Source organism: Schistocerca serialis, chromosome 2 (assembly GCF_023864345.2).
Source record: "Schistocerca serialis cubense isolate TAMUIC-IGC-003099 chromosome 2, iqSchSeri2.2, whole genome shotgun sequence".
NCBI classification, from domain to species: domain Eukaryota; kingdom Metazoa; phylum Arthropoda; class Insecta; order Orthoptera; family Acrididae; genus Schistocerca; species Schistocerca serialis.
The window spans coordinates 1151492804-1151519855 of record NC_064639.1 but is presented as its reverse complement, the minus strand read 5'-3'; the positions used below and the strand labels follow the sequence as shown (position 1 = coordinate 1151519855).

At 42.3% G+C, this 27052-nt stretch overlaps 1 protein-coding gene across 1 annotated transcript in view; it reads right to left on the bottom strand.

Annotated features, from left to right (window-relative positions):
* Positions 1–27052, bottom strand: part of LOC126456680 (UDP-glucosyltransferase 2-like) — a 217885-nt gene that overhangs the window by 176771 nt on the left and 14062 nt on the right. The window contains exons 3-4 of the mRNA XM_050092421.1: positions 19382–19557; positions 13921–14380 (exon numbers count right to left, since the gene is read on the bottom strand). Of these exons, the coding sequence (XP_049948378.1) occupies positions 13921–14380; positions 19382–19557 (636 nt within the window). The remainder of the gene's footprint in view (positions 1–13920; positions 14381–19381; positions 19558–27052) is intronic.

The window sequence follows — 27052 nt, the reverse complement described above, 5'->3', positions numbered from 1 at the left end:
AAATAAAGTTGATTGTCGGTACAGCAGATGCCAGACTGAGATTCATTGGAAGAATCCTAAGGAAATGCAATCCGAAAACAAAGGAAGTAGGTTACAGTACGTTTGTTCGCCCACTGCTTGAATACTGCTCAGCAGTGTGGGATCCGTACCAGATAGGGTTGATATTAGAGATAGAGAAGACCCAACGGAGAGCAGCGCGCTTCGTTACAGGATCATTTAGTAATCGCGAAAGCGTTACGGAGATGATAGATAAACTCCAGTGGGAGACTCTGCAGGGAAGACGCTCAGTAGCTCTGTACGGGCTTTTGTTAAAGTTTCCAGAACATACCTTCACCGAAGAGTCAAGCAGTATATTGCTCCCTCCTACGTATATCTCGCGAAGAGACCATGTGGATAAAATCAGAGAGATTAGAGCCCACACAGAAGCATACCGACAACCCTTCTTTCCACGTACAATACGAGACTAGAATAGAAGGGAGAACCGATAGACGTACTCAGGGTACCCTCCGCCACACACCGTCAGGTGGCTTGCGGAGTATGGATGAAGATGTAGATGTAGATTGTCTTGTATTGATTTGAAAGTGGGGGCGGAGGATCGCGTCATGACACACTTAAATTTTATTTCCTAACATTCGCGTTTTTATTAGGTTCTGACACTTTATTATTAGTGTAATATAAGTATATACTATAATATTTGATGTTATGTTAATATAAGTTCACCTTTTTTTGAGGGGTGACTTGGTTCGATTGGCTTAATCTACAGGAGAGCTTGCGCTACTTGTATAAAGATATTTTGCTCCTTTTTCTTTTACGCCCCGTAATTCACATGTTGCAGAGATTCTGCTACTGGGTAGGAACAGTGATTAAGTAACACTGACCTTGGGGTTTTACGGAAATGTGGGAATGATGAATAATGTTTATCTCATGGGGAGAAGTATTCCAAATCTGTACCGCACTGTTTGTAATGAAACTTTTATATGTCTCTGTCCTTACTGATTGGACATGGTACTTTCCTTTTCGTGGACGATGAAGAAAATGTGCGTTTTAATAGAGCTAACGTGAGAATTTACGCACGCCCGTTGAGTAAATAGTGTGATTTACGACCTAGAAGCATCCCTCAACTGCCGCTGGAGTGCGTTACGATCGCGTATACCACGTTCGGGCCCACGTACCGTATGCACAAGTTGCATCGTTCCTGAGCGTTCAGCAGCACGTTGAACTTGGCACGCTCAACGTTAACGTTAGAGAGCACGGTCCGTGTGCCGACGGCTTAAACCTAAGGACATCACACACATCCATGCCCGAGGGAATATTAGAACCTGTGTCTGTAGCGTTCGCTCGGCTCCAGACTGTAGCGCCTAGAACCTTAAGCATTATTATTCACGAGTTTAGATGTGATGAAACGTGTGTCACATCGTTGAAATAACATATGTGACAGTATATTGCCTTGGAGCCGTGAGTAACTTACTTTGATTCCTCCAAAACGGTTCGTACGGCGGCCAGCAGGTTGTCCTTACTGAGGTCAGGGTAGTCCAGCCTGACTCCAATCTCCGCCTGCGAAATCTTGGCGGCGTTGAACGGCTGGTCGCCGAAGAAAGGTATGACCACAAGTGGAACAGCGTGGTACGTCGCCTCATTCATGCTCTGAAGACCTCCTTGCGTAATGAAGAGGCGGACGTTTGGATGAGCTGTGGGCAAAGAACGCCATGCTGCACTTTGACATGGTGTGGAACTCCACGTGCATACAAAGAACTTCAACTACTATACGAGGATAAATGATACATTTTACACTGTTTTAGAGCCGACTAAATTTCGAACCCAATCATACATTTAGATATAGACCTTTGTTTTCGTTGAATTAGCTTCACTTCGATGTGAAAAGGATGTAAGTACATAATTGTACGGGAAGATTTTGCTGCGCCCTCGTAATGCAGTATCTTTCGCATTGCATAACAACGGCTTGCCATCATAGTCCTTCCCGAAAATATTCCATCGTAATCCATATCTCGCTTAACTCTGATTGTGTAGGCACATATGTGTTTACTGCACTACAGTGTTACGCTGGGTGGAACATTTTCCCTCCTGTGGAAAGGAGGGAAATCACCTTTGTTCTATCGGAAGGGACTATCTTTGAGCTCCCCTGACGTATTGAAAACATTGAGAAATAAATGTTACAAGTTTTATCAGGATCTTAATACAGTAGACCAAGTGCGATTTCCACTGACATTTACAAATGAGGTCTTCATTTTTATAAAATGAAGGTACATATCATAAAATATATTTTCGTTTAAGAAGTGTTTAATCTGTGTCTTCTATTATCTATGTGATAAACTCGTACAGCTTTAACAATCGTTTATCTGCAGCTGTCATACAAACGACAGTTAACGATTCAGTATAGATGAGTCAGCAAAATCAAGACTATCCTAGAACCGAATAGGAGGGCTGTGTCATGAAAGTGTTACCTAAATTTTTCAAGACTAGTTTCGGGATGGTTTCTTCGACAAGATTTCTGCTAGACAGATCGACAGCTGATTCTTTAACAATACTTTCGCTAGAAAAGGAAGAAGGCCGTGTGAACTAGAGCGGTCCTCAACCAGTGGATTGGCATTCAAGAGACGTGGCTTTCAAATCCCGTTCGGACATCCAGGTACAGGTGTTCGCTGATTTTCCAAACACAATTCACGTGAAAACCGGAATGACTCCCTACAGAAGGACACAATCCATTAACTTCCCATCCTTATTCCGTCCAATCTTGTATTCCATCTGTAATGGCCTTTTCGCCAAAGGAATGTAAAACTCTAACCCTCTTCCATATTTAAATTTTGATGTAACCAGCAGGATGAAATCTCACCCAGCACGGATTGTTGCGGCATCCACTTGCTGACCATCACGTTCTCCGGCTGTGAAGGCAGTGTGTCGTTCTCCCACTTCCAGAGGACGCGTTGCGGCAGCTGTCTGAACGCCTCCAGAAAAGCCTGGAACTTCTCCTGGGGCAGTGCGTTGCTCCGGACGTTGGATCCGAGACTGACGTAGATGACGCCGTGTTCGGCTGCGTCTATGAATTTCTGTAGGTTCTACAATATAGAAGATTAACTTGGTATGAAACGGGCAACTGCTTGCAACAAAATTTTATTTATTTTTGATTCTACTTCATATCTGACATTTGTGCTATAAATCATGTAGCTATCAACATTCACCCTCTAGCATTTCAGTGGGAGATAATTGTGTGTTATGGCAAGCGTAAGAGCGATAAATGTCTTCTGGCAGCAGCTCGAAACTCGGCAACGGCAGGAATGTTTTGGTTTATCGTTCCACAATATTCGTGTTTAGTGTGGTCTGGATTCCATTACCGTTAAGGGAAGAGGGAAACTATGATTTCAAGGGAGCTGTACTCAACACCATGATGGGCCTCAGCAAACCTGGTGACTACCGCCCAACAGGACAGACACGCTGAGGTGACGAAAGTCATGAGGTACTCCGCCTTCAGGCCACGAGTGGCCTACCGGGACCATCCGACCGCCGTGTCATCCTCAGGAGTGGATGCGGATAGGAGGGGCGTGGGGTCAGCACACCGCTCTCCCAATGGTCATGATGGTATTCTTGACCGAAGCCGCTACTAATCGGTCGAGTAGCTCCTCAATTGGCATCACGAGGCTGAGTGCACCCCGGAAAATGGCAGCAGCGGATGGCGGCCTGGATGGTGACCCATCCAAGTGCCGACAACGCCCGACAGCGCTTAACTTCGGTGATCTCATGGGAACCGGTGTATCCACTGCGGCATGGCCGTTGCGCAAAAATCATGGGGTACCTCCTAATATTGTGTCAGACCGCCTTTTGCCCAGCGCAGGGGAGAAACCCGATGTGACATCGACTCAACAAGTACTTGCAAGTCCCCTGCAGAAATATCGAGCCACGCTGCCTCTAGAGCCGTGGTGTACAACTGAGAAAGTGCAGGATTTTTCTTACGAACTGACCTCACGCTTATGTTCCATAAATTTTCAATTAGATTCTTGTCTGGCGATCTCGGTGGTCAAATCATTCACTCAAGTTGCCCAGAACTAATGGTGAACTATAGTGGCCCGTTGACATTACATAGGTGTTAGGAAATATGAACTCCACGTATGGGTGAAATTGGTCTCCAAGTAGTCGAACACAAACATTTCCAGTCAATGATCGGTTCCTTTGGGCCAGAGGACCCATTCCGAACCATGTAAACACAGCCACATCGTGCTGGAGCTACCACCGGCTTGCACAGTGCGTAGTTAATATGCTGATTTCCGTCGTGTGACCATTATCACTCAGTAGCAGCCGACCGAGACAGACGCTTTCTTGAGTGTAAATTTAACATCTAATAGCCACAGTTCTCGCGTTTTAATTTGAGTCGGAAAGTAAACCGATTTTGTGACATATTACACGTTTCTAATCAGAGAAAAATTATTTAGTCTCACCTGAGTGCTTCGGTAGTTCGTGCGTTTTCGTCAGGGACTGCAGTAGAGTTGCCCAGCACCTGCCGATAGTCCGTTTATCCGCATAGTTTAGTTTTCCACGGTCTTTAGTATGGAAAGGGACTGCGATTGTTGCGTACGGATGCAATCCGAGTTGGTGACACTTCGCTCTCAGCTTCAGGCTGTTATGGCTTCTGTTACACAGCTTGTGGCTGCTGTGGATGGGAACCACTGTTGTGGGCCAGCCGTAGGGATCCAACGGACGTCCAGCCCGTCAGAATCCTCCGATCGGTCCTCACCGGTGGCCAACCCAGTTACTGCTCGCACTGAGGCTGCCCCCTCACCTGTGGTCAAGCGGGAGGTCGCCCCCGGGGTGAAGCAGGTGACGAAAGACTTCCCAGGCGGGCCTCCCCGGTTTGTATGACAAACAAGTTCCACGTGCCGTGGCTGACACTGTCGCGGAGCCAGATGCTGTCGCCTGTCCTGTTTCAGAGGAAACCACTCAGCCTGCAAGATCCGGGCAATCGCAGTGGGTGGGATTGTTGGTAGTTGGGAGCTCCAACGTTAAGCGCGTTATGGGGCCTCTTAGGGACTTGGCTGACAAGAAGGGTAAGAAAACCAATGAGCACTCCGTGTCCATACCGGGTGGAGTCGTTCCAGATGTGTAAAGGATCCTCCAGGATGACATGGAGAGCATAGGGTGCAGCCAACTGCAGGTGGTTGCACACGTCGGTACCAATGATGTGTGTAACTTTGGATCAGAAGAAATTCTCTCTGGTTTCGAGCGGCTAACGGAAGTGGTATAGGCTGCCAGTCTTTCTTGCAAGATGAAAGCAGAGCTGACCATTTGTAGCATAGAACACAGCATTTGTAGCATAGTCCGACTACGGACCCCTGGTACAGAGCCGAGTGGAGGGTCTGAATCAGAGGCACAAACAAGCTAAGGTCAACTCAGTGCCAGAAGGGTTGAAGCCTTTGCTGCTGCCAACAAGTAGCAGCTGTGTGTACTTCTTTTCGCACTCTGAGTTCTTCGAAACATATACAATTTACGTTTGTTTCCTAGTATACTGTATACACACATCAAATAAAATTTCATGTCAACTGATCCTTTCGTCTCCTCTTGGTAGAACAGAAGAACAATAAATGAAAAACACAATACTGTGTATGTTCTACTGGATTAAGACCAGATCATCATGAGCAGTTACAAAAGAAAAAAGCTGTAAAGTAAATAAATATAAAAGGGAGCAAACCAGGAAAAGCATTCACACTAACACACGAAACGAAGTGCCTATATGACATTTTACGTTAAGTTACCAATCCCAGTACAATAAATTAGTAATCAACAACACTACTAAAGACAGGTCTGAAGAGATGCTACACATGGAAAGTGCTACAAAACAGACTAAAAGCTGAAACTGACAATTCTGACAACAGAATATATGGAGTACATGGTGTGCCGTGTCCAGAACTATTGACTACGCTGCCAACATCTGAACTATTATTCTACGTTGGCCATGCTCCCTATCGATTGTGCTTCTGTCTGACTGAGAGAAGGGTTCATCTGCACGAGTGCAGGGTGGAAATGGGGTGACAATGATGGCGAGTTAGAATGAATACTGCGAGTAAGCTGACTGTGAAGGAAAACCCGACATGGATCGACGGTGTGTTTACTTGACTGTGCTAAGCAGAAGTGGCTGGTCTGCCGCACGGAGGATGGTTTAAATGGCTCTGAGCAGTATGGGACTTAACATCTGAGGCCATCAGTCCCCTAGAACTTAGAACTACTTAAACCCAACTAACCTAAGGACATCACACACATCCATGCCCGAGGGAGGATTCGAACCTGCGACCGTAGCGGTCGCACGGTTCCGGACTGAAGCGCCTAGAACCGCTCGGCCACTCTGGCTGGCCGCACCGTGGACTGTCAATGTTTATGCTTGGCATGAATGTACTGTGCACTTATCGAATGTAAACAAGCCGAATGCGTAGAAATTGTGTGTCGCCACTGTTTGAAACATTCAGTTCCTTGAGGTACTGTGTGCTGATAGCTGTGTCATTAGTTAATCATTTACTTGATCACAAAACCGTTTGTATATATTTAATACGCTACAGAAGTTCCAGAGATACAAAAATTTCGTAAACACACTTTAAAACAGAAGTATTTGCCTGATTTAAACTACTCAGTGGTATATCTGCCTTCTGTGTGTGAGATTGGATATAGACATTTCATTAAAAGGTGCATAGTGTATGCTTTCTCATTTCATAGTTCATTACACCCTTGTGCAGGGTGCATGCAACAGAGAAACCTTTTAGTGCTTGTTTCTAACAAGGTTTGTTTCAGGTACACTATGAAATATTGTACTCTATCTTTAATATGAAGGAACTCGAAGGTTGATTATATAAATAGTGGATATAATGACACAACGCTTCAAGTCCAAACAAGCTGCTCAAAAGGGGAAGGACTCACTCAAAATATTACTTTTATGTACACTAGAGGATGCTGTACCAAGCCATTTACATTGTTTATTTGCGAGTTAAGTAAAGTCTGAAGAGCTGTGTACAACTTACTTGACCAATCTTGAGAGTTTTCTTACTTCTGAATTCCTGTACAGAATAATTGTCATGGCTCAGCTCCATTAATTTGCCAATTGTTTGGATCCTATATAAAGTTTAGGAGAACTTATTGAATAGAGTACAGGTTGTAAATTTGTTAAAACTGTGGGGATGTTAATACATGTGGGAATGTAAATGTAGCACAATCAATTGTTTGCATACTTTCTTTGCCAGTGGCTCTGGAAAATTCTGGACTAGTGGTAGCAGAGTGTGGTTTCAATCAATAGACCTCTAGGTTATGTGACCAGCAGGTTTCCACCACTGTGTACTCTCAGGAAAATCACAACAATGATAACAATACGTTGTACCGAGCTCTTTATGCTTTACTTACAAATAAACATTCGAAATGGCTTGGTATATCATCCACTAGTCAACACAAAAGTAATATTTGGAATGATTCCTTCCCTTTTTGAGTAGCTTGTTTGGATTTGAAGCGTTGTGTCATTATATCCAGTATTTATATCATCCATCTTCGAGTTCCTTCATAGTACAGATAGAGTACAAAATCTCGTAGTGTACTCGAAATAGGCCAGTGTTAGAAATAAATACTACAAGGTTTAACTGTAGCATGCACTCCTCACAAGATTGTCATGAACTAAGAAATGAGAACTCATATACCTTGCACCTTGTATTGAAATATCTGTATCCAATATCATACACGGAAGGCACATATACCAATGAGTAGTTTAAATCAGGCAAATACAGTTGTTTTAAAGTGTGTTTACAAACTGTTTTATCTCTATAGCTCCCGTCGCATGTGAAATATAGAGAAACGGTTTTGTAAAAGAAATGACATAAGAATGGCAAATCATGAAATAGAGGCACAGCTATCAGTAGAAAGTACCTCAAGGAACTGAATGTCTGAGGAACTGATGTCTGATACAGTGGCGACACACAATTTCTATGCATCACGCTTGCTTACATTCCGTAAGTGCATACTGCATTCATGCCAAACGCAAACAATGACAGACCACAGTAACTTTTGCTTAGGCACAGTCAAGCATTCCTTCACAGTCAGCGACAACTTTCGGTTTACTCTCAGTATTCATTCCAACCCGCCATCGCTGTCCTACCCCCTCCTCCGCCCCCTTCCCCCTCTTTCTGCACTGCGCTCATGCAGATAAATCCTTCCTTTTGTCATAGAGGTCACAAGCAGCGTCGAGTGGGAGCATGGCCAACATAGAAAAACAGTTCAGGTGCTTCCAACCTATGACACAGTGCCAAATACGGCACAATAGGCAATAATAGTATAATAAATAAATTCTGGAAAATGGAAGAAAAGTATCAAAGAGAGTGAGAAATAATGGAAACCTGAGAGGATTGAGCCAAGTTCAGAAGAGTAAGTATTGCACTGCTTTTGGTCATTTAATAATAAATCGGGATTGTGAGCCAGATGTTTTTCGATTTCCAGGACTTACAGCAGGTTTTGTTTTTGGCCTTTGTTTCCTAAGTGAAGGAAATGGGCTGTAGCTGTGGCTGACGATCAGTAAGCGCTCAGACAGTGTGGAATCTAGCTACATTTATGTTCACGCAGTGTAGATATTATGTCTCTGTCTCACTGACCAGTATAAAACTTATCACTATCAGGACAAGTAATTTTGTATTCCCCACTGTTGGATAGTAACTGGGCCTTATCTTTACTATTGAAAAGACGCTGGGATTTGATGTTCCTCACGTAGTAGGAATTGCTATAGTTGCTGGATTTCTGCGCTTTTGCTATACGCTCTGATACTTATTCTAGGTATGATATTGTACACCACTTCCTGTAGACAGTGACAGGAGCAGAAGAAGCAGCATAGAGGAAGGGCATATTTTTCAATGTTTGTTTCCTATGCAAGATGTGGAAAATCAGGAAAGGACTGTAACCACTGGTTGAGGCAAAAAAAAAAAAAAAAATGTATAGCGTCAAACTCTGCTTTGAAATCTTCTACGAACATGCGGAGAGATGTGAGACCGCACACCATTGATTGGAAAGCTGCTTTGTGAGTTACTGGGTGTTGGTATCTGTGTCTGTAAATGTCGTTTTCTATAAATTGTGAAACAATGGGTTTCTGTACTGATGTCAATGGTTGGATCTAGGACGTTTATGTTTTTATTACCAATTTTCGTTTTGCACTAAGTATTTTTGTATTGACTGTTTCTGTTACGAAAAAATGAGTTGAGCTGTTTTGTGGTGACTGTCCACGCGTACATTTCATCGTCTACGTATCTGAATAAGTATGTAATATTTGCACTCGAAACTGTTTTACTTAAATTTTTCCGAAGTGGTCCATCAATGTTGTTGTTGTTGTGGTCTTCAGTCCTGAGACTGGTTTGATGCAGCTCTCCATGCTACTCTATCCTGTGCAAGCTTCTTCATCTCCCAGTAACTACTGCAGCCTACATCCCTCTGAATATGCTTAGTGTATTCATCTCTTGGTCTCCCTCTACGAATTTTACCCTCCACGCTGCCCTCCAATACTAAATTGGTGATCCCTCGATGTCTCAGAACATGTCCTACAAACCGATCCCTTCTTCTAGTCAAGTTGTGCCACAAGCTCCTCTTCTCCCCAATTCTATTCAATACCTCATAATTAGTTATGTGATCTACCCACCTAATCTTCAGCATTCTTCTGTAGCACCACATTTCGAAAGCGACTATTCTCTTCTTGTCTAAACTATTTATCGTCCACGTTTCACTTCCACACATGGCTATACTCCATACAAATACTTTCAGAAACGACTTCCTGACACTTAAATCTATACTCTATGTTAACAAATTTCTCTTCTTCAGAAACGCTTTCCTTGCCCCTGCCAGTCAATGTTTTATATCCTCTCTACTTCGACCATCATCAGTTATTTTGATCCCCAAATAGCAAAACTCCTTTACTACTTTAAGTGTCTCATTCCCTAATCTAATTCCCTCAGTATCAGCAGACTTAATTAGACTACATTCCATTATCCTCGTTTTGCTGTTGTTGATGTTCATCTTATATCCTCCTTGCAAGACACTGTCCATTCCGTTCAACTGCTCTTCCAAATCCTTTGCTGTCTCTGACAGAATTACAATGTCATCGGCGAACCTCAAAGTTTATATTTCTTCTCCATGGATTTTAATTCCGACTCCATACTTTTCTTTTGTTTCCTTTATTGCTTGCTCAATATACAGATTGAGTAACATCGGGGAGAGGCTACAACCCTGTCTCACTCCCTTCCCAACCACTGCTTCCCTTTCATACCCCTCGTCTCATATAACTGCCATCTGCTTTCTGTACAAATTGTAAATAGCCTTTCGCTCCCTGTATTTTACCCATGCCACCTTCAGAATTTGAAACAGAGTATTCCAGTCAACATTGTCAAAAGCTTACACTAAGTCTACAAATGCTAGAAACGTAGGTTTGCCTTTCCTTAATCTTCCTTCTAAGATAAGTCGTAGACTCAGTATTGCCTCACGTGTCCCAACATTTCTACGGAATCCAAACTGATCTTCCCCGAGGTCGGCTTCTATCAGTTTTTCCATTCGTCTGTAAAGAATTCGCGTTAGTATTTTGCAGCTGTGACTTATTAAACTGATAGTTCGGTAATTTTCACATCTGTCAACATCTGCTTTCTTTGGGATTGGAATTATTATATTCTTCTTGAAGTCTGAGGGTATTTCGCCTGTCTCATACATCTTGCTCACCAGATGGTAGAGTTTTGTCAGGACTGGCTCTCCCAAGGCTGTCAGTAGTTCTAATGGAATGTTGTCTACTCCGGGGGCCTTGTTTCGACTCAGGTCTTTCAGTGCTCTGTCAAACTCTTCACGCAGTATCGTGTCTCCCATTTCATCTTCATCTACATCCTCTTCCACTTCCATAATATTGTCCTCAAGTACCTCGCCCTTGTATAGACCCTCTATATACTCCTTCCACCTTTCTGCTTTCCCTTCTTTGCTTAGAACTGGGTTTCCATCTGAGCTCTTGATATTCATACAAGTCGTTCTCTTTTCTCCAAAGGTCTCTTTAATTTTCCTATACGCATTATCTATCTTACCCCTAGTGAGATAAGCCTCTACATCCTTACATTTGTCCTCTAGCCATAGCTGCTTAGCCAATTTGCACTTCCTGTCAATCACATTTTTGAGACGTTTGTATTCCTTTTTGCTTGCTTCATTTACTGCATTTTTATATTTCCTCCTTTCACCAATTTAATTCAATATATCTTCTGTTACCCAGGGATTCCTACTAGCCCTCGTTTTTTTACCTACTTGTTCCTCTGCTGCCTTCACTACTTCATCCCTCAAAGCTACCCATTCTTCTTCTACTGTATTTCTTTCCTCCATTCCTGTCAACTGTTCCCTTATGCTGTCCCTGAAACTCTGTACAACCTCTGGTTTAGTCAGTTTATCCAGGTCCCATCTCCTTAAATTCCCACCTTTTGCAGTTTCTTCAGTTTTAATCTACAGTTCATGACCAATAGATTGTGGTCAGAGTCCACATCTGCCCCTGGAAATGTCTTACAATTTAAAACCTGGTTCCTAAATCTCTGTCTTATCATTATATAATCTATCTGATACCTTTTAGTATCTCCAGGGTTCTTCCATGTGTACAACCTTCTTTCATGATTCTTAAACCAAATGTTAGCTATGATTAAGTTATGCTCTGCGCAAAATTCTACCAGGCGGCTTCCTCTTTCATTTCTTAGCCCCAATCCATATTCACCTACTATGTTTCCTTCTCTCCCTTTTCCTACGCTTGAATTCCAGTCACCCATGACAATTAAATTTCTGTCACCCTTCCTCTCCATCAATATTTCAGCCAAAAGTGGACTAAGGGAGACTCAGTAGCTAAGCCATCGAACTATTTATACATAGCTCCTTGGAACGGGAAATAGTTCTGTGTTAAGCATGTCTGAGTGGCCAGTCTCCAGTCATTCAACCATACAGAGCTTACATTATACCTGTACATCAGCTCTGTCAGAATATTAAGACATTTCGCTACTGATATTGAAAAACAAACTGCAGACGACAGAGGATACTAAGTTAGCTCTTCCGAGGGAGAGAAATTTTTGTATTATTTATGCGCATCACTGAGTTTAAAACACCATTTTTTGATTTGAGTTTAGCCTTGCTTTTAACTAGCGAATGGCGATACAAGTGGATGAATGAGTACGCATTGCTTATGTTATTTAGGAAGCCCACACAAATACAGTTCCGTATGGATCGGAAAAGTGATCACTACGGAACGATTTGTTTTAATCCCATCCACTATACTGGAATCTGGCAGTTTTTAATCTATGACGTACCGTCTTTTAACGGTGTTTTGTTTCGGCGAACAACGATTGTTGGATACAAAGATTCTGAGCTTTCGCGGTCTAATGTTTCAGTCATACGTTCACCTGAAGATGTGGCTTTTAGTGCCACGAAACCGGTAGTGACTCAGTGATAAAGGACTAAATACAGCTGAAGCGGTTATTAATACCCAAGATGAATACTTATAGCTGCGATTGCCCCACCTACAAGGTTGTCTGCTCAAAGACGCACACTGCAGGCCTGCATTTGTGTTGATGCATGCATTCTCGCATTGTTTCCAAATTTTCACTCAGCCCCTGTACAACCCAAATGTAGAATATGACACAGTCCCTATAGATTGGTTTTCGTTAAGAACCTTTCTTAATAAATGTCATTGGAGGCAACGGCCTTGCCGCAGTGGATACACCTGTTCCCGTGAGGTCACCGAAGTTAAGCGCTGTCGGGCGTGGGCGGCACTTGGATGGGTGACCATCGAGCCTCCATGGGCTGTTGCGATTTTTCTGGGTGCATTCAGCCTCGTGATGCCAATTGAGGAGCTACTCTACCGAATAGCAGCGGATCAGGTCAAAGAAAACCATTATAACGACAGGGAGAACGGTGTGCTGATGACACGCCCCTCCTACCCACATCCTCAACTGAGGGTGACATGGCGGTCGGATGGTCCCGATGGGCCACTTGTGGCCTGAAGATGGAGTGATTCAATAAATGTCATTGTGTGCAATTGTAAATGACGCTTTAATTGCAAGTATGTCAAAAAATACCTAATGTAGAAACAATATAGATTCATGGGCTTATTAGTATGATCTATTAACTGCAAAGATTCATATGCGAAAAGTGGAGGAAATTTGGTGAAGGAATTTCACTACAAATATTAATGTCTGCATTTGTCCTTGTTATCACTTTATTGAGGAAGAACGAACGCGTTCTTGAGATAAATCTACATCATTGCTGTGCGAGGACGGCAGTGGGTACTTTGTATTTCACTGTTATTACACGCCTTTGGACGGCAGTGGGTACTTTGTTGTCACTGTTATTTCACGCCTTTGCTACTTCAGTGGCGAACGGTGCGAGAAACCAACTATTGTCCGTAAGCCTCTGCATGAGTTGAGTTAAAATCTAATTTTACCTTCACGGCCTTTTCAACAAATATACGTAGCAAGAAGGAAGATTATCTAGGGAGTTACGTACTTGGAATTTCAGTAAGCCGGTAGGTGGTGGATTACGCCTTTAGTGTAGCATCTGCCATTGGAGCTGTAAAGGCTTCTCCATGAAACTTTCGCACCTACCAAACATACTGGGACTTCTTCTTTCGATGTTCTCTTCGTTTCTCAATACAACCTGGATTTTAGACTTCTAGTCATACTTTGAAAAACGCATCTTTTGATGAGGACTGCGATATGTGACAGGAATGGTGTACTTGGCTATATTGTAAAATGACGTCTCCAGAAGCTCCAGTGGCAGATGATTTTGCTGACGCTGGTATGGGGAACCAGTGTTGATCTAAATGATAGCTCTAGTTATACGAGCAAAAGTACATACCTGAAACAGTATTTTTTGTGGTGAATAAGCAGCCTTGATGATTTCGATACTCACCTCTGGTAATCGTTCAACCTTGGTCGATACGTGGAGTCCAGTGACTTCTATGACGCTCGGTAGATGTGGCCGTGGATACTCCGTGGTAAAGTGGTTGTTGACTATGAGTAGGCTGTAGTTGCGCTCCGTTTCGTAAACAGAAGGTGGTTCCGCTCCGAAATGTTCCCTCATAATCGTTTCTTGTAGCGGAAGTAGTTCGTAGAACCACATATAGTGGAAACGTAGTGCAAAGAACGTGTTGTACATGCGCTGCCAAAAGTTCATGTGATCAGAAAAGCCCACCAAGATTTCAGGGGTGTAGGCTGGATTCATGGGATTACCCAAGGCGTAATACAAAGGCGAGTATGCAGACAACGTCACGAAGCCGACGAGCGGTGGGGAACCAACCTTGTGGTGCAGTCCATAGTAACCTTGGTAAGACAGACGCTCGATGATCATCAAGTCAAAGGTTTGGTTTCTCCTGCGTAAACATAACACATGTCTCAATTGAAATGATAGAGCTTAAACATTATACAAAGTCATAATTACTATTGATCGAAAGTAGCCACTCATCGCTCGGAAGTAACTGTCAGATACGGCAAACCACACCGGAGAAGAATTTAACTAACAGGAGCCATCGCACTAATACTGTGTAACTCCGCCCCTATCACATATTATGGAAGTTCGACGAGGAAAAGAGACGATAAATGTCTTCAGGTATGTCAGGTCCATCCTAAGCCCTAGTTGATTGTTTCGCGTTGTAGATCCATGAGAGTTTGGGGAATGTTCACTGCTACGTTTCACACTCTGTTTCAAATGGTCCTAGTCATTTTCCATGGAATTCTGTCGGATGATTCAGAGCGCCAGTTGAGGTGAGGTTTCTCCTGCGTGAACGTAACAAACATCTCTATCGAAACGACAGAGCTCAGTAATTACACAGGATGACTCAGCTACCCCTAGCAATAGGTTTTATGCAACCCGCAACGTCTTCAAATCGCGCTTGATTTTCATATTCTCTCACTAGCTACATGATAACTATTAGAGCCACAGTAAAAATGAACAGGACCTTTATGTTTGAAATTTAATGTAACTAAATTGTGTATTGCGATACGTTTACACTGGAAATTAGCTTTGGAATTATTGAAGAAAAACGTACAAAAGTAACTTTCTACCAAGATTTTCTTGGATAAGTCCAAAGCTGTGGCCTCCACCGAAAATGTTTCCCAGTACAAAATTTAACTACATTAATTTTCCTACAAAATGATCCCATAACATTTTTCTGCTGGACTAATAGTTAACACACAGTGAACGACAGAATATGAATATGTCGCGAGTGGTTTTTGATGGCGATGCTGGTTGCAAAAAACCCATAGCTACAGATATGATATGATATGGACACTTCCTACGGTGTGAATGACTAAAGGAACGAAGTACTTAGCTACATTATAGGTAGCTGTCTCATCATTACTCCCAATAGTCACGGATACACACCTTCTTTACGGATCTTAGGCAGCCTACGCAGATTATGAAGCTTTGAACTATGTTGTTTAAGTCTCTCAATGGCCTCGTTCGATAGAGAACTGGAAGTTGGCTGTTCCGCTGGTTAGTCGATATTGCTATCTTGTTATATGTTATATGTTAAGCATGTTAGTGTGAACGTTTTTGCTTATTTTCTGTGCACCGTGTTCTACTGTGTCTCAGAATTTCGAACTGGCTGCTTTGAAGAAATATACGATCTGCATTAAGTTTTGCTTTAACCTCCAAGAAACTTCAGCTGAAACTCACTGCATAGTAAGCCTGGCTTTAACTGAGCAAGATTTGAGCCAAGCTAAAACACTTGAGTGGTCTAGGCGGTTTAACACTGACTGGATGGAGTTTGTGGATGATGACCAATACTCAGGTTGACCTTCATCATGCACAGCTCTGGAACGCTCACGAAAGTGCATGAAGTGATTCCCACTGACAGAAACTAAAACTAAACTCCACCCGAACAGAACATGAAGTCCCAACGGTACCGACCGGCCGCCGTGTCATCCTCAGCCCAAAGGCGTCACTGGATGCGGATATGGAGGGGCATGTGGTCAGCACAGTGCTCTACCGGCCGTATGTCAGTTTCCGAGACCGGAGCCGCTACTTCTCAGTCAAGTAGCTCCTCAGTTTGCCTCACAAGGGCTGGGTGCACCACGCTTGCCAACAGCGCTCTTCAGACTGGATGGTCATCCATCCGAGTGGTAGCCCAGCCTGGCAACACTTAACTTCGGTAATCTGACGGGAACCGGTGTTACCACTGCGGCAAGGCTGACAATACATGTTATCTGTGACATCGATATGATATCATAAAGGACGTGCTGGCGTATTCTAGTAGATAAATTGAACATGAGCTGAATTACAATGATGTTCGTCAACCAATAAGATCATTGACGTGCTTTGGACTGCAAACAACAATTCGAGATAATACCAGTTTCCCGTTCATTGTCTTAACCCTTCGTTACGCGCACCGCGGACTGTGAGTCCTCAGTTTTATCTTTCCATCAACAATCACTTATAAATTCAAGATATCCGTTAGCGGCTTTTTCTACCTTCATCTCCTTCCGTAACGAATTATTGGCAGCAATTGGAGTTAGTCATTATTGCCACAAGCAGCAGTCTCGTGAGGTGCGGTTCTATCATGAGTTCTTTTACGATGTATTGCAGGTAAGGAGGTTTATTCCTTTATAATATTACAAAACATAGACAGTTACGTTTAGAAACTTTTTTATTTATTTATTATCCAAAATGTCATAAAGATTTGAGGCTTTTAATTGACCAACACCGATTAGTGAAATAAGTTATACACTTTTTTTTTCAGAAAAACGGTGGATGACGATCAGGTTTTGCAGTGGTTGGATGAAGAGCTTGGTAATGAATAATGTAGTGATCTGGAGTCAATATTCGAAAGTGATCACTATTCAGATAGTGAACAGTCGCTGGACGAAAGTGATTCTATCGAAAAATTTGACTTATATTTCGGGAAAGACGGTATGCAATGGAGCCATAGACCTCTAATCCAAAACAGAAGAGTAAGAAGAGACATCAACATAATATTGTCAAGCATTTACCGGGAGTCATAGGCGAAGCAAAAAATGCTAAGCGTCCAATTGATTGTCTGCAACTTTTCTTCACAGATGACATTTTAGAAGAAATTGTTCACTGCACTAATATTTACATTGCTACCATCCGTCCTAAATATTCCAGAGAAAGAGATGCTGCAGACACTAAAATTACAGAAATCAAAGCTTGTTTAGGACTCCTTTTCTTGGCGGGTGTGCTACGAACATCACACACAAATTTACTAGATCTCTGGGCTGCAGATGGTACTGGAGAGGAGTCCTTCAGACTTTCAGTGGGCATAAACCGTTTTCGTTTCTTTCTGAAATGTCTGAGAGTTGATGTCGTCAGAAACAGAGCTCATCGGAAGGAAACAGACAAATTAGCTGCTGTCCGATTTTTGATAGATCAGTTCAATGAAAACTGCAAGAAACATTATAGTTTGTCAGAACTAGTTACAATAGATGAAATGCTGGATGCATTGGGGGGGCAGATGTGGATTTATACAATACATTCCATCAAAACCGGCAAAATATAATATAAAAATGTTGGCTAATGTTACTTAAAATCCGTCTTGATTCCAAAAAAAAAAAAAAAAAAAGTGCAAGCCGGAAATAATAACAGTTTACAACGAGACTAAATTTGGTGTGGGTAAAGTTGATGAAATGAAATGTACATACTCTGTGACAAGAATTACCACAAGATGGCCATTTATAATTTTTTCCTCTCTTCTAAATATTTCTGGAATCAATGAATACATAATTTACAAGAGCAACTCGCATCCAACAATTCCCAGAAAAGACTATCTAAAAGGTCTTGCCAAAGAACTGTTGCATGATTATATGATAATGAAGGTCAATCGTCTAAGTACACCGGTGAACATCAAGAATCGTATCAAGGAAATTTTGGGATTACCAACAGCTGAAGCTCTTCCTAGACCTCCACAAACAATAGCTCGAGGAAGATGCAACTTCTGTGATAGGAAAAAAAAAAACAAGCCGACGAGATTTTCCTGCAATGTGTGCAATAAATTTGTATGCCTTGAACATGTCGGGGCATATCTGTGCAGTGAGTGCAGTGAAAATGGCAACCACCACGAGTGATTTACTTGAATGGACAGTGAGGCTGTAAACTACAGTTTTCTGAAAAAGTTTCTGAACTAATTTACTTAAGATAAGTATTGGTTAATATTCATTTGGAAAAACAGTGAAAATTCAGAATGAACGTAAATTTCAGCGAGTACAATAAATGTTCTCATTGGTTTACGGTTAAATTATGAGTTAAAATATTTAATGTACACTACTGATGGTGAAATACATTGTGTTTACGAATTCATTGTTTTATTTATGTTATCCAGACTCGAATATATTATATTTGCCAACTGTAATGTCAGAATTGTTCACGAAAATGTTATAAAACGCAATGCGGACTCTCAGTCCGCACGCGTGTAGCGGAGGTAAAAAAATCGCTCGTGTAGTGGAGGGTTAAGTGCCGAAGAATCGGTGGTGCACGGTTATGATTTCGACAAGAAAAAAAAAAGAGCAACCATCGCAGCAGGAGAGAACATGGTCCATGTGGTCCTAAACAGCGCCAGTACTCCAAGTTCGCAGCAGTGTAAAATCGATTCTAATGATTTCATTTCTGACATCCTTGGAATTATCCATAACAAAATTTCTTCCATATGGCCACTCACAGGGAAGATTTACTACCATGTAATTAAAGGAACGTAATAAAATGTTGGTCTTAATGAAATTGAATTTAACAGGTACGCGTTTTCACTCTATAGAAGAGATTAAAACAGAGTCCCAACAAATTTTGAACATGACCCATTGATTGCCACAACGAAAAAATCGCTAGTTGTATACAAACGCGAGGGGACTATTTTGAAAGTGACATTGAAAAATAGAGTGTGACGTATGTTTTCTGATTTTTGCGGCAATATTCTCGCATATTATGGGCAGGTCCGAGCGGACTCAACTCAAGTCGCCACCAGCAATGGAGAGTTTGTCATTGAGAAGTCCAGCCACGCATGCTGGCGAAACGTCAGAAATAATGACTAAACAAACGTCGGTAGAAGACCCTGAAAGGAAAGCTAAGACACAGTATGCCACGCATCTGCATGGGACTTAGCAACGACGTAGCACAGAAACAATGCAGAGAGAGTTGCAACCCTGGGGCAACCGCTACTGCGTCCGGAGCATCAACGGCGTTGATTCTGCGCTCGTTCTGCCCGTCCTTCACGAGACAGTCGGAAATTCTTTGTCGTAATAGCATCTCTGCCATCTCCACCGAATCGATATCGCGAGCGCAAGATATTACATTTAATGCAAACTAACGGTCAGTAATTAAAAGCTGTTTACCGAAATACATAACTTAACCGCAGAAATAGACTCACCTGATGAAATCCTGTACTGCTGGCTCTTTCAGTTGGGACTTGACCAGCGATGGCATGATTACCATGATAGAGAGAGTGTCCAGGGGTGTCTTGCTAGCCAGGCCTATAATGTCTAACTCCCTTATCAGTTTATATGAAGAAGACAGGTCGATCTCGGTTAGATTCTGGTGATTTATCTGTGAAGAGAATACATGAATACTTCAAAAATCAAATTTATTTACAACAGAAACTTGTAATTAAATTATTAACTTTTCCGTCCACCAGACAAATCTATACTACTGGCCATTAAAATTGCTACATCAAGAAGAAATACAGATGATAAACGGGTATTCATTGGACAAATATATTATACTAGAACTGACATGTGATTACATTTTCATGCAATTTGGATGCATAGATCCTGAGAAATCAGTACCCGGAACAACCACCTCTGGTCGTAATAACGACCTTGAAACGCCTTAGCATTGAGTCAAACAGAGCTTGGGTGGCGTGTAGAGGTACAGTTGTCCATGCAGCTTCAACACGATACCACAGTTCATCAAGAGTAGTGACTGGTGTATTGTGACGAACCAGTTTCTCGGCCATCATTGACCAGACGTTTTCAATTGGTGAGAGATCTGGAACATGTGCCGATCAGAGTAGCAGTCGAACATTTTCTGTATCCAGAAAGGCCCGTACATGACTTGCAACATGCGGTCGTGCATTATCGTTCTGAAATATAGCGTTTCGCTGGGATCGAAGGAAGGGTTGAACCACGGGTCGTAATACATCTGAAATGTATCGTCCACTCTTTAAAGTGCAGTCAATGCGAACAAGAGGTGACCGAGACGTGTAACCAATGGCACCCCATCCCGTCACGCCGGGTGATACGCCGGTATGGCGATGACGAATACATGCTTCCAATATACGTTCACCGCGATGTCGCCAAACATGGATGCGATCATCATGATGCTGTAAACAGAACCTGGATTCATCCGAAAAAATGACGTTTTGCCATTCGTGCACCCAGGTTCGTCGTTGAGTACACCATCGCAGGCGCTCCTGTCTGTGATGCAGCGTCAGGGTTACCGCACCCATGGTCTCCGAACTGATAGCCTATGCTGCTGCAAACGTCGTTGTACTGTTCGTGCAGATGGTTGTTCTCTTGCAAACGTCCCCACCTGTTGACTCAAGGATCGAGACGTGGCTGCACGACCCGTTACAACCATGCGGGTAAGATGCCTGTCATCTCGACTGCTAGTGATACGAGGCCGTTGGGATCGAGCACGGCGTTCCGTATTGCCCTCCTGAACCCACCGGTTCCATATTCTGCTAACAGTCATTAGATCTCTACGAACGCGAGCAGCAGTGTCGCGATACGATAAACCGCAATCGCGATAGGCTACAATCCGACCTTTATGACAGTCGGAAACGTGATGGTACGCATTTCTCCTCCTTACACGAGGCATCACAACAACGTTTCACCAGGCAACGCCGGTCAACTGCTGTTTGTGTATGAGAAATCGGTTGGAAACTTTCCTCATGTCAGCACGTTGTAGGTGTCGCCGCCGGCGCCAACCTTGTGTTAATGGTCTGAAAAGCTGATCATTTGCATATCACAGCATCTTCTTCCTGTAGGTTAAATTTCGTATCTGTGGGACGTCATCTTCGTGGTGTAGCAATTTTAATTGCCAGTAATGTAACTTATTCTTCACTAAGAAGTTATTGTCTCTCTTCTGGTGGTTGCATTTGACGCTAGTAGTGCATTAGGAAGGTTCTAATTGCCTTATAGGTGTTTGCTTTAAAACAAGTGAGGCTATCTATCATTTTGTTGCTGAAGCTCTTTTCATGTCCGCGTTTTCTTCCTGACATCTAATAAGGAAATGTGGTTCTACCCCGAGCAAATACAATTTTTCTCACTGATACATGTTACGGAGAAGTTTCTCCATCTTCGGGTACGTTCATTTATTCTCTGTTAAGTAATATACAAAGAATTTATACGTTGTGATACACCTCAGTTGTTAAGATTACAGTACTTAGATTAAGAAAAATACTGACAGAAATATCAACGGGAAACATATTTAACTTAGTATTACATAATGGTGTTCATGTGACTGTTTGATATTTACAGCATGGCTGTAGTGACTGCCTTCCAGTACGTCATCTGCAATTAATAAGCCTTTATAAATCTTCAGTTACGTAATGTGGCAAATTTTATACCCAATAACTACTGATGTTTTCTTCTCTTTCGTTTCTCTGTTTCCTTTTCTATAACATTACTGTTATTAATTATGTTGTGTTGTCAACGCAGATTCGCTCTTTCACCGTTCGTCGAGCGTTTTTAGGTTACAGAACTATTGTTCGAAAATTGTGTGTAAGCAGGCCTATGTCGGGTTGTGACCAGGCTTTGTGAAATGGTGAGTGGGGAGGGGGGCGACTAAGTATTGTTCCGCCATTCCGTTCTAGGTGTTCTGGGCGGCAGTTTTATGTAAACAACACTATGCGTTGAAACCCTGTTCTCAGCTCTAAAACACGTGTACCACAAACAAACACAAACACACACACACACACACACAGACAAAGCAACAAACAAATCTATTAACAAGCAAAGACACCCAAAGCCCAATGTTACTACAGAATTCAAAACCCCACCCAGAACAGCCGAAACAAGTTAGCGGGACGAGTGAACATTACACAAACAGTGAAAGAGCGTTTGTTAGGATGAAGGAAGAAGATTTGGTTTAACGTCTCGTCGAGGTCACTGGTGACGGAGCACAAGCTCGGATTGTGTTAAGGATGGGGAAGGAAATCGGCCGCGCCATTTCAAAGCAACCATTTCGACATTTTGCCTGGAGAGATTTCGGGAAATCTCCGGAAATCTCAATTTGGATGGCCCTGCATGCGAATTTGTACCGTCGACCTCCAGGAGGTGAGTCCACGAAAAGGCCACATCTACAGAAGTAATGACACACACACACACAGACATACTTAGTCTGCCCCGTCCCCACTCACCATTTCACAAGGCCTAATCACAATCAGCACATTATTCTAAACATTTTCCGAAAAATAGCATTGCAACTTAGAAACGCTGATCAGAGAGTAAAATAGCAAATCTGTGTTGACAACCCAACATAATTTAAGAACAGTAATCTTATAAAACAGGAAACAGAGAAATGAAAAATCATTAGAAAAGAAAATTACATCGGTATTTCAAATTAGGCCTAAAATTTGCTAAGTTACATAGCAAAATATTCATAAACACTTATTAATAGCAGATGATATACTGGAAGGCAATAATTATAGCTGTGTTACAACTATCAAATAGGCTTATGGACGCCGTAATGTAACACGAAGGTGTACATTTTCTTTTCCTGCTAATATTTGTGTCAGAACTTTTATTAATGTTAATACTGCAATTTCAAAAGCTGGTATGTACTGCAATGCGTAAATACTTTATATGTTATTTAACAGAGAATAAATGAATCCATTGAAGTTGGAGAAATTTGTCCGAAACGTGCGTGGATACTAAAATAAGAAAAATTGTGTTTTCTCAAGGCATAACCGTATTTCATTGAGGGTATCTATCTTTGAAATGTTTGCTGTGAGCAGACATTCGAAGTGAATGCATGTGACGGCTGACACAAAACAGCTTTATTTGAGAAACCAATACCTTCTCGAACACTTCTCTATTTTCGTCATTTGCCTCAAACTTGGAAGATCAAGCTGTACATTTTAATTGTGCCGCTTTTTGGAATATTTTGCAGTTAAAACTCATTTTCAGCACCTTGAAGTTTCAATGCAGAATGTACAAACTATCTACAAGGACTGCTGTATGGCCACGTGACACGGCATAAGAACAGTGCCCCTAAAGGTATTCTAACAGACAGTTGTCGGAGACGATTGCCAAGTATTACTGTTGTCAGTGAATACAGGTCTATGTCATCCATTTTCCGAGCGATCATTGCGAAAGGATCCTCTTGCAAAGGATATTCGGTACTCAGGAAAAGGCCATTTTTCACAGCTGAAAACAAAATTTCATGTATTCAGTGGACTAAACAACACAAAAAACGGAGAACAGCTCACTGGGGGCATACAACGTGGTCTGAAGATTCACTATTTTCAGATGATACAATGTGTCAAGTGTAGCGACGGACGCATATGCATTTAAACCGCATGTGTGGAGTGTACAGGTTATTCTGTTATGCTCTGAGAGTATTTTTCGTTCCATTTCTTGGAACTACTCATTATGGTTACCGGGAGACCGAACCAGAGGTTTATTTCAAAATTCTGGGTGAACAAGTGCTGCCCTTTCTACGATATAGTGAAGCGATAAAAGAATGGGTTAGCGATAGGCACGTATAAAGATGGTGGCAGTATTGCGTGCAGAAGCTATAAAGCGGTATGCGTTGCTGGACCTGTCATTCGCATACAGATGATTCACGTGAAAAGATTTTCGACGCGATTATGGTCGCACGAAGGGAGTTAACAAACTTTAAACACGAAATGGCGGTTGGAGTTAGAGGCTTGGGATATATCATTTTGGAAATCGTTAGGGAATTCAGTATACCGAGATCCACAGTCTCAAGAGTATGCGCAGAGTACAAAATTTAAGGTGTCACCTTTCACCACGACAACGCAGTGACCGGCGGCCTCCACTTACAGACGGAGTGCAGTGGCGCTGTGTAGAGATGTCAGTGTTAACAGACAAGCAACAATGCGTGAAAAAACCGTATAAATAAATGTGGGACGTACGATGAACAAACCAGTTAGGACAGTGCGACGAAAGTTGGTGTTAATAGGCTGTGGCAGCAGACGATAGAAGCGAATGCTTGTGGTACCAGCACTACATCGCCTACATTGCCTAGGCTCCATATCGGTTGGACCCTAGACGACTGGAAAACTGTGGCCTGCTCAGATGAGTCCAGATTTCAGCTGTCAGGAACCGATGGTAGGGTTCGACTGTGAGCAGAACCTACGAAGTCATGAACTCAAGCTGTCATCAAGCCGGTGGTGGCTACAGAATGTCGCGGTCTATGTTGACATGGAATAGATTGGGTCCTGTGAATGGATCATTGACTGGGAATTGTTATGTTCGCCTACTTGGATACGATATGCAGCCATTCATCGACCTCATGTGAATGCACATGTCACCGGGCCAAAATTTGTCGCGATGGATTTTAAGAGTATTCTGGACAGTTCGAGCGAATGTTGGCCGCCCATATCGTCCGACGTGAATCCCACCAAACATTTGTCGGACATAATTGAGAGTTTCCTTTAATTTACGTCTATGGTCACGAAATTTTTTGGTGACAGATTACCGGTTTCGGTCTTTAATGACCATCAACAGATCTGTTTCATAAAAATCTGATGATGGTCATTAAAGACCGAAACCTGCAATCTGTTAACAAAAAAAATTTGTGACCATAGACGTAAATTAAAGGAAACTTATTGCATATAGGCGTCATCGTTTCTTTGCGACGATGTCGCAGTTTGTGAAACATAATTGAGAGGTTAGTGCGTCCACAAAACCCTGAATCGGCATCACTTTCGAAATTACGGAGTTTGGCTCAGTACTTCTGCGGGGGAATTCCAACGTCTTGTTGAGACCATGACAGGTCAAGTTGCTGCAGTACGCGGGGAAAAAGGACATCCGACACGATGTTAGGAGGTATCCCATGATTTTTACCACCTCAGTCTATGCTCAAGAGTTGGACTGCGTCTAGAATGGCTGGGCGCGCACCTTCTAGGTTTGACGAAAACTCAGGCTTTCTATTGCACATCTACTGCCCCACTAAATCAGCGGATCTTAATGCCATAGAAAAGGTCTGTTTCCATCTGAAAAAGAGGGTAGAAAGCAGCAATCAGTACCCTCGCAATCAGGATAGCTGCACGGATATAATAGCCGTGAATGGCTTTATCTGTATATGGCATACTTGAACCAATTTTTTTCACTCTCTTCATAGCGAAAATGAAACTATTTTCATAGCTAGAGACGGTGTTACACGCAATTATCAGAATGTCTGTCTTTTTCTCAGAAGTACTTATAAAAGGTAATGTGATACCTGGTGGCCTAGTTGTGATGTAGTACATCGAAACTGCTGAGACAAGACAGAGATTTAGTCAGTAGGTCTCAATATGTGTTCCACCGTGACTTCCATAAAATATGTTACACGGTTTGAACACTCTCCTTCGCAGACTTAACCGTGTCACAATGCAATAGTTGTTTCGCGAGCGTCTATTTTCAATTTATTTATTGACCAGTTTGGACCACTACACGTCAAATGTAACTAAAAGACAGCTATATCTCTGTGTTGTAAGGATTGATTCCATTGGGAAGCAGATGTGCCCAGCGAATGTGTTTACATTAACCAGCAAACGGCAGAGCAGTCAGTGACAAATAATGTTCACTGCATACCCAGATTTCGGTCACTCTGCGGCCTCCTTCAGTGCTAAAAGACGTACAGAACCAGTTACAATAAGGTAACGTGTATGCCTTATCAAATGTGCAGTTGTACCAGCTTTAAATATGAGTTAATCATAAAATACATACCGCTAAATGTACGTTAAGACGTTTCAAGGAAATACATGGGAATTGTCCCAACTAGATTACTCATGTCAGACGATGAGTTCCCACTGGGGCCGTTGTCTACAGATACAACACACTGGCTTCAGTGTAAGTCATACCAGTCTGCAGCGCCCTCATAAAAATGTGATGCGTTGACGACATGGATTAACTTTATTTTACAATTCGTGTATTTCTCTAGTTTATAATTTTTAGAGCTTACGTATATAAAACATACACGGTGGTTGTAACTAACAACAGTGACCAGTATTTTACAGTTATACATGTTGGTAGTTGTGTGAACTAACCAGAGGCATCCGTTACTGTTGCACATTTTACGTCTAAGCACAGTGCAGAAAACACAAGAAATCTTGTTCAAAATACCCAAATTTTTATTAAAACCGTTTGAGGACAAAATTGGTACACTATGCTCCATTTCAATAAAGTGTGCAATGAAGCCAGAGAGAGATCTGTTTTCGCTGCCCATCATCTTGTAAGTGGGCGTAGTGCACCAGTCTTGCTTTCAAACACGGGGATGGTCCATTAATGCGCGAAGGGAAAGCGTATGGACCTCTTGGAGGAACTGGAAATCTTTTGTCAAGAGCCATCTTCACGCAGAACACTGCTTAATGAACAGGCCACGAGAAACTTCCAGTTACGGGATTCGCCCACATCGGTCGGGTCCTAACCGACGCACTGAAATGATAATAACAATCTAGAAATGATTATACTCCTTCAGGTCACTTAGGAGTACACTGCTTCTGGAGACAAACACGATGTATTGTCCACATTATTGCATGATGTAGTTGAAAGTTTACTAGTTGTAACACGAAGATGTGTAAATTACAATGTATTTTATATGTAATTTACGAGGTAATATTTAAGCAAAAAGATTTCTGGTCGTTTTGACTTATCGCAGCTGGTACGATAACTTACAACACCCATCTTGACTGTTCCAGTTCCTTCAGCTGTGCTTAGTATGTCACACAATTTTAATAAATATTGTAACTTAGGTATTTTGAAGAAGATGTTTTGTATTTTTTAAAGCTATGTTCAGTTGTAAAGTGTGCAGCAATAACGGATGCCACTAATTCACACAACTACCACCATGGATAACCGTGAAACATTAG